The 9,470-nt window shown below is 47.5% G+C and overlaps 1 protein-coding gene across 1 annotated transcript; it reads left to right on the top strand.

Annotated features, from left to right (window-relative positions):
* The first annotated feature begins 506 nt into the window (after positions 1-506).
* On the top strand, positions 507-9,044 carry reep6 (receptor accessory protein 6). The gene is made up of 6 exons (XM_070832977.1): positions 507-639; positions 5,493-5,586; positions 6,787-6,925; positions 8,474-8,642; positions 8,727-8,861; positions 8,962-9,044. Exons 1-6 carry the CDS (start codon positions 507-509, stop codon positions 9,042-9,044), a joined length of 753 nt encoding a protein of 250 aa, XP_070689078.1.
* The last annotated feature ends 426 nt before the right edge of the window (positions 9,045-9,470 follow it).

Genomic DNA, 9,470 nt, shown 5'->3' on the forward strand with positions numbered 1-9,470 from the left:
AATCACAGGGCTGATACACAGAGACAGACGACCATCACACTTTGTTAGTGTAGCACCTTTCAGACACAGTTCAGGTAAAACACAGTGGAAACACACAGGAACATTAGATCACCTGTGAAGGAAGGGTCAAGGGTCAAACCTGGAACCTTCCTGCTGTGAATAAACGGTGCTGACCTCCATCACCAAGCCGACGTTTGGCTGAAAGTTTAGTTTACAGTCTTTTAAATGACACCTGTTCACCTGTTTGTTGTCATGGTGACGGTGATGATTATTTTCTTTAAAATTCGATAAATTAAAGCCTCTGATGATGGTTTAACGTGTCCCATCTGTTATAAAAACCCTCTGACCCTCCTCCCCCCTCCCTCCTCCTCCCTCCTCCCCCCCTCAGTAAAGCAGATTGCTGCTCTCAGGTGGATTACACTCTGCTGTGTTTTCCTCTCCACCGCCGGTCGTCTTCCTGACTCCTCTCCTGTTTGAGGACCTGATTGAGGACCTGATTGAGGACCATGGGCCTGCTGGACATCTTCTCGTCCATCGCAGACCGAGCCGATAAGTTCCTGAACGAGAAGAACGTGCTGACGGACTTCCTGGGGAAGGTGGAGGAGAAGACGGGGATAAAGAAGAAGATCATCGCAGTGGGTACGTGAGCTTTGTTCTCCTTGTTCCTCAGCTGATGTTCTCTCCCATCCCTTCCTCCTCCACGTCTTCCTGATGGTTCTGCCGCCGCTCGGCTTCGGTCCGGCCCGTCTGTTCCCGTCCTGTTGCGTGTCAGAGGGGAACCGAAGAGGATTCAGTTAATCCTCCTGTGAACAGCTGCTGCCTGCACACAGGCCTCCGTTTAACCATCCAAACGACGTTTACTGAGAAACATCTTGACATGAGGTCGACTTAGTTTGTGTTCCTGAGCTTTCAGCGGGGCTCATAGTCTTCCTCAGCAGATACAGGCCCCTTAATGACCCTCTGGTCTCTGGTCCTGTGGTAAATACATCAGGCAGGATTCGTCAAAATTAGAACAGTTCAGAACAGTAAAACATGAATTTCTGCGTCCGCTTTTGCTGCGTGAACGTCAGGAGCTGATTGGCTGATGGAGATCAACCGCAGGTGGAGCCGATTCTGCTTTAAACCACCACAGAAGAAGAAGAAGACGTAACTTCAGATGGAAGTCAATGAGAAAATGAGCAGAGACATGAAGAGATGGATGTGATCCACCGTCAGTCACGTCCTTCATCCTGCAGCATCCAGCTGATCGATAAGGTCCCTCAGTGACCCCCCCAGTGGTCAGAAGGTCCCTCAGTGCCCCCCCCAGTGGTCAGAGGGTCCCTCAGTGACCCCCCCAGTGGTCAGAATGTCCCTCAGTGACCCCCCCAGTGGTCAGAAGGTCCCTCAGTGACCCCCCAGTAGTCAGAGGGTCCCTCAGTGACCCCCCCAGTGGTCAGAGGGTCCCTCAGTGACCCCCCCAGTAGTCAGAGGGTCCCTCAGTGACCCCCCCAGTAGTCAGAGGGTCCCTCAGTGACCCCCCCAGTGGTCAGAGGGTCCCTCAGTGACCCCCCCAGTGGTCAGAGGGTCCCTCAGTGACCCCCCCAGTGGTCAGAAGGTCCCTCAGTGCCCCCCCCAGTGGTCAGAGGGGTCCCTCAGTGACCCCCCAGTGGTCAGAGGGTCCTACTGACACCCGGTTACCTCAGTGAGTCTCCAGGTCTGCTCAGCTAACGCTATGCTAGTTAGCATTAGCTCTGTGCTCTGACAGCTCACCTCCAGCTGATCATTTATTTAAGTACTGTTTTGGCTTCGTGTCCCTAAAATAAGCTAACACAGGAACAACAACACAGGGGACTCATTTCACACACAAGCATGTAGCATTAGCATGTAGCTTGAGCTATAAAACTCTTCTATCAGGATCTTTTTGAGGACCTGGTGGGACCAGATCAGAGATCAGTGATGAGAGATTTAATCCTGGAGACACCGACTCCACAGCGTCTCTGAGTCAGAGCGGTTTTAGTTTAAACTGGTTTGTTTCAGTGTGTCTGGTGATGACCTGATGGCGGTCTGCTCTATAGTAAGTTGCCGCTGTGCATCTGTGTGTCGGCCATATTAGAGAGACACAGACTTTCATTCGCTTGATTCTGAACAGAGTTTGGTTTGTTCTGAAAGTGAGAAGCTGAACATGATTCTGGTTTTATGTTGGAGTTCAGTTCCGTGAGTGGAGGAGGATCTAACCAGTGAAAACATGAACCAGTGGTAGAAACAGTGGAGTGTCCCTTTAATAGAAGCAGAGGTTTTAAGCCCCGTTGTAAAAGCACTGAGGGTTATTTCAGGTGTGTGGAGCATTATTATCTAAGATATTATGTAAGAGTAACTCCTGGCCTCATGGGGGCTGAGGGGGGCTGAGGGGAGGTTTTAAGGGCTCAGCGGTGCTCTGACATGATGAGGAGTTCGCTCCGTGTTGCACTCAGCACAGCACATGTGCTGAGCGGTGAACAGCAGTCCATTCACACGGACTGCTGCCCGGATCAGTAGCAGGCTGGCATGATGTCACTGCAGTGCCTGGTGCACAGTGGCCCCCGCTCTGCTGCTGCTGCTGCAGCTAAAGCAGATTATCCACAGGGACAGACAGCAGAGCAGACCGGCCTCCATGAGTGGACCGCCACGTAAGCTGATCAGAGGTAGGAACCCTTGTACTTCCTGTCAGCAGCACGGCGCTCAGGTCGGGACGATCCGAGCATCTGCACCGTCAGCGGCAGAGTCCTCGTGGAGTTCGGGAGGTTTCCCGTCCTCCCCCACAGGAAGTCTGATGTCCGTCTCCCTGCAGGCGTCCACGTCTCAGCTTCATATGAGAACAAAGTGCTGTGGATTAACTCTTCTGACTCTTGGACATTTTAACGTCTAGATTTTGCTCCCTGATTCGGACTAATCCTGATTTTAGCTGTAAAACTAGTTACTAACAGTTCATTTAGCTGATGGTCACGACTTCTGATTAATACGAGGGCAGGAACTAAGAGAGCTGAATAGATGAACGTGGAGGTGAAATACAAAGAGTAAAAGCTAATGAAGTGATCTGATGAATTTAAAGATCAGATATTCTTCTCTTTTCAAAGTTTATACTTAAATGTGGAGGTCTGACTGGAACAGGTTTGATTTAGCCTGTGATCCAAACGCTGCGTCCTCGCTGCTGCTCCTTCTTCTGCTGACGTCGTCTCTTGGAGGATCTTCTTCTTCTTCATGTCCCTAAAATGTGTCCAACCTCAGCTAGAAGGTTCCAGAAGTCACTAAAGCAGAATGAGTGAGAAAAGACTTCAGACATGTTGTTCATCAGAGGAGACTAAAGAAAGACAGAGAACATGTTGATCCAGAACAACAGGAACACTATAGACCTCCACTACACACTGACACACTGACTAACTAACACACACACACTATAGACCTCCACTACACACTGACACACTGACTAACTAGCACACACACTATAGACCTCCACTACACACTGACACACTGACTAACTAGCACACACACACTATAGACCTCCACTACACACTGACACACTGACTAACTAACACACACACTATAGACCTCCACTACACACTGACACACTGACTAACTAACACACACACACACTATAGACCTCCACTACACACTGACACACTGACTAACTAGCACACACACACTATAGACCTCCACTACACACTGACACACTGACTAACTAGCACACACACACTATAGACCTCCACTACACACTGACACACTGACTAACTAACACACACACACTATAGACCTCCACTACACACTGACACACTGACTAACTAGCACACACACACTATAGACCTCCACTACACACTGACACACTGACTAACTAACACACACACTATAGACCTCCACTACACACTGACACACTGACTAACTAACACACACACACTATAGACCTCCACTACACACTGACACACTGACTAACTAGCACACACACACACACTATAGACCTCCACTACACACTAACACACTGACTAACACACACACACACTATAGACCTCCACTACACACTGACACACTGACTAACTAGCACACACACACTATAGACCTCCACTACACACTGACACACTGACTAACTAACACACACACTATAGACCTCCACTACACACTGACACACTGACTAACTAGCACACACACACTATAGACCTCCACTACACACTGACACACTGACTAACTAGCACACACACACTATAGACCTCCACTACACACTAACACACTGACTAACTAACACACACACACTATAGACCTCCACTACACACTGACACACTGACTAACTAACACACACACACTATAGACCTCCACTACACACTGACACACTGACTAACTAACACACACACACTATAGACCTCCACTACACACTGACACACTGACTAACTAACACACACACACTATAGACCTCCACTACACACTGACACACTGACTAACTAACACACACACACTATAGACCTCCACTACACACTGACACACTGACTAACTAGCACACACACACTATAGACCTCCACTACACACTGACACACTGACTAACTAGCACACACACACTATAGACCTCCACTACACACTGACACACTGACTAACTAACACACACACACTATAGACCTCCACTACACACTGACACACTGACTAACTAACACACACACACTATAGACCTCCACTACACACTGACACACTGACTAACTAACACACACACACTATAGACCTCCACTACACACTGACACACTGACTAACTAACACACACACACTATAGACCTCCACTACACACTGACACACTGACTAACTAACACACACACACTATAGACCTCCACTACACACTGACACACTGACTAACTAGCACACACACACTATAGACCTCCACTACACACTGACACACTGACTAACTAGCACACACACACTATAGACCTCCACTACACACTGACACACTGACTAACTAGCACACACACACTATAGACCTCCACTACACACTGACACACTGACTAACTAACACACACACACTATAGACCTCCACTACACACTGACACACTGACTAACTAACACACACACTATAGACCTCCACTACACACTGACACACTGACTAACTAGCACACACACACACTATAGACCTCCACTACACACTGACACACTGACTAACTAGCACACACACACACTATAGACCTCCACTACACACTAACACACTGACTAACTAGCACACACACACACTATAGACCTCCACTACACACTGACACACTGACTAACTAGCACACACACACACTATAGACCTCCACTACACACTAACACACTGACTAACTAACACACACACTATAGACCTCCACTACACACTGACACACTGACTAACTAGCACACACACACACTATAGACCTCCACTACACACTGACACACTGACTAACTAACACACACACACTATAGACCTCCACTACACACTGACACACTGACTAACTAACACACACACAGTGTCTCAGGTGTGTCTCCTGTGCCTCCAGGTGCCGTCTCAGTGACCGGACTCTACCTGGTGTATGGATATGGTGCCTCCCTCCTCTGCAACCTGATTGGTTTCGTCTACCCAGCCTATTACTCGTGAGTATGTTTCACTTATGGCGCTTTTCCACCAGCACCTACTCGGCTCGACTCGACTCGGTCTTTCTGGTTCTCCACCAGGTGATACTACCTGGTACCAGGTACTATTTTAGTTCCTCCTCTGTTGGGGTTCCAAGTGAGCTGAGTCGAGCTGAAAATGTGACGTCACCAGACTGCAGGCCACTGATTGGCCGGGGAGTGACGTCACTGGATGAGTCACGAGAGCGACTCGTTCACAAGAATCAAACCCTCCGTTTTTAAAACCTGGAACCAGACCGGGCGTTTTGCATGTAAACCATCACGGTGGTCCAACGAGCTCTAAGTTGTGTTGTGTGTTGTGTCGCATACAAATGACGTCAGAGGAGTTTCGGCCCACCTCGCTATGACGACCCCCCCACTTTGAGGAGGCTACTGTAATGGAAAACCAACCAAACCAAACCGAGTCGAGTAGAGCTAAAACTGTGTGATGGAAAAGCGCCATATGATACAAAGCAGCTTCACACGCAAACGTCCAAAACCGCCTGAGACGCCTTCAGTGGAGACTACGAGTCCCAGAGTGCACTGCTGTAGTGTCGGGTTATGACCCAGAGGTCAGGCTGGCACCACGTCATCCAGAGCAACTCCTGAAAACATCCTGATGGAAGAGTTTAATGGCTCCAAGCTACATGCTAATGCTATATGCTAATGCTAATGCTAATGCTAATGCTAATGCTACATGCTCGTGTATGAAATGAGTCCCCTGTGTGTGTTGACCCTGTGTTAGCTTAGCTTATTTTAGGGGCACGAAGCCAAACCAGTTTTACATTAATGAATTTAATATATATTTTATATAAGACAGTCGACCCCCCCCCACACACACACACACACACACCCGCAAACTCACCATCACTGCGGTTCAATCATGTTTTAAGATGCTACAAATTATATTCAGCCAAAAAAAAAACAACCTGAAAAGCCAGCAGGTAGTCGTTGCCATGGAGACGATCCACCATCCCGTCCGTTGGTCTAAACTGTTTTCAGAACGTCCTGCATCACTCGTAGCTGCAGGTTTTACCTCGTCTGGTTGTGAATCTGTGGTCTGAACTGGACTTTACACACCTTCTGTCTGAGTCACACCTGTTGGTTCTGGTGATGACAGATTCATGTTAGTGTGTCTGTGTGACTGAGACTCTGACAGGTCGTGTGTCCTCGTACCTGCAGAATCAAAGCCATTGAAAGTGCGAACAAAGAGGACGACACAAAATGGCTGACGTACTGGGTGGTGTATGGTGTCTTCAGCCTGGGCGAGTTCTTCTCTGATATTTTCCTCTACTGGTTCCCGTTCTACTACGCTTTTAAGGTGAGAAGCCACTCAAGGAATAACACCACCATGAGTCCATATTTCAGTGTCTAATGACTGGCAGGTACAAAAGGTTTTACAATTGCTGCAACATAAACTTTTAAGATTACTCCCTTCAAAACAACCTGACTCCACTGACACTGTCATTTTACCTTGCAAAAATGCAGGAATATCTGGTCTACTGCCGTCTACTGTCAGGGAGTTTGTCTATTATTGTGTCACTATGTTGGATCTGAACTCACCCTTTAAAACACAGAAGTCACACAACAACACAAACACACTGACTGATGGAGGCAGCAGCTCTAAAATCCCTGTTTTAGTGAATGTAGTCTGGTGTGTGTGCTGTTTGTGGTTAAACCAAAAGGATCTTCCAGGTCTCTCTCTGTAGGGATCCTTTCCATGATGCTGTCACACACTTAGAATAACACTCTGAGCCTGTCAGTGGATCAAACAAGCTCTTTTAGTGGACCCACTGTGATCAGGTGCATCAGGTCCTAATTGAGATGTCATAGATTCACCCTGTTTACCTAAATGAAAGTCTGCTGCCGAGGACGTTCTGCAGGAGGGCGGAAAATCTTTTTGGCACACAGGAGGTGATGGATCCAGAATTAGGAGCAAAAGGAAAAACAGCGATGACGAAGCTGTGCTGTCAGAGGAAAGATGGACGCTACAGCAATGGCTGAACCTCCTCAAGACCATAGAAATGCATTAAAGGATCATTCCTGTGTTTCTAAACGTGGGCTTTATTTGTGCATAGTTTGGTGTCTAAATTACAGAGATAGACCTTTTGGTTTAACCACAAACAGCCGTTACATCGCTCTCTTCAAACGCACCAGACTACATTCACTAAAACAGGGATTTTACCTTGATCACGTGAACATGGGAGCTGCTGGTGGGTAGTCAGTTTGTTTGTTATTGTGTGACTTTGGTATTTAAAATGGTTAGTTCAGATCAAACATAACATTTTTGTAACTCATAATAACACAGACACACTGACTGATGGAGGCAGCAGCTCCTGAGTCCTGTTCTCTAAAATCCCTGTTTTAGTGAATGTAGTCTGGTGTGTGTGCTGTTTGTGGTTAAACCAAAAGGATCTTCCAGGTCTCTCTCTGTAGGGATCCTTTCCATGATGCTGTCACACACTTAGAATAACACTCTGAGCCTGTCAGTGGATCAAACAAGCTCTTTTAGTGGACCTACTGTGATCAGGTGCAGTTGTCCCAAAGGATCACGTTGCAGCCATTGCAGCCCGTTTGGTGGCTGCTGGCTGAGGTGATCTACTGGACCAGTTCCAACACTTTTACTACCTACCAGTCACTCTCACACCAGGATGTGGACAGAGAGGATCATGGGTAGAAACAGTGGAGTAACCCTCTCATAACTAATGATTTTAAAGTGATGAACTCAAAAAACAGAACTCTAAATTGACTGTAAACACTCAGGCTTTAGAAGCTGTGGTGGGAGGTGTGGAACCATGTCAGGATGTGCCGTACATGAATCAGTATTGTCTGGAGAGTAATCCACTTCTTTCTGTCCTCGTGGCTCCAGTGTCTCTTCCTGTTGTGGTGCATGGCTCCAATGTCGTGGAACGGCTCCCAGGTCATCTACGACAAAGTAGTTCGGCCCATTTTCCTCCGCCACGAAGCCATGGTGGACAACATGGTGAGCAACCTGGGCGGGAAGGCCATGACTGCTGCTGAGAACCTCACCAGAGACGGTACAGACACCGACGTGATGGTGACACACCAGTGCTTCACATGTTTTAAAAACCTGCTGTAACTCTCCCTCCCTCTGTCCTCAGTCCTGACCACGCTGGTGAAGAGTAAAGCTCTGGTGACTCCGAGGGCGCCGGGGACTCAGTCTGAACCTAAAAGTTTACCGAGTACATCGGCAGCTAAAGTCGCTCCATCAGAACCGAGCGAGGATCGACCAGTACGTAAACCTCATGCTAGCCGTTCCCCCTGGCCTTATGCTAAGCTACTGTAGGCTAACAGACGCCTGCTCAGTGTCATCACTCTGACCCTCCGCTCACATAGAGCTAGAGCCTGCAGATGTGCAGCGCCTGCTGGGTTCAGGTCTGTTCTCAGCTGTAGCTCCTGTGCTTTGTGGTTTAGCCTGAGGTTCACACGGCCTCTTCAGGTTCAGTGTTTCCACCAAACAGGAAGTGAAGTTTCCACAGATAGACACAGGAAGGAGCAAAATCACGACTTGAAAGACACGAGGAGACGAGGAGAGTCAGCGAGGAAAAGCATTAGCCCCAGTTAGCACAAACATTAGCTTCATTTAGTATCCAGTTAGCACAAACATTAGCTCCAGTTAGCACAAACATTAGCTTCATTTAGTATCCAGTTAGCACAAACATTAGCTTCATTTAGTATCCAGTTAGCACAAACATTAGCTTCATTTAGTATTCAGTATTCAGACACTACTATGGCATCATACTTTTAAATGGTAAAACAGATGAAAGAAATTCTGGTTTTAACTAAATATTGATCAAATATTTAGTTTTGGCATTTTGGCTTTGGTGGGCAAAATAGTGAAACCC

The sequence above is a fragment of the Pempheris klunzingeri genome, chromosome 6 (genome assembly GCF_042242105.1).
Source record: "Pempheris klunzingeri isolate RE-2024b chromosome 6, fPemKlu1.hap1, whole genome shotgun sequence".
In the NCBI taxonomy this organism is placed as follows: Eukaryota; Metazoa; Chordata; class Actinopteri; order Acropomatiformes; family Pempheridae; genus Pempheris; species Pempheris klunzingeri.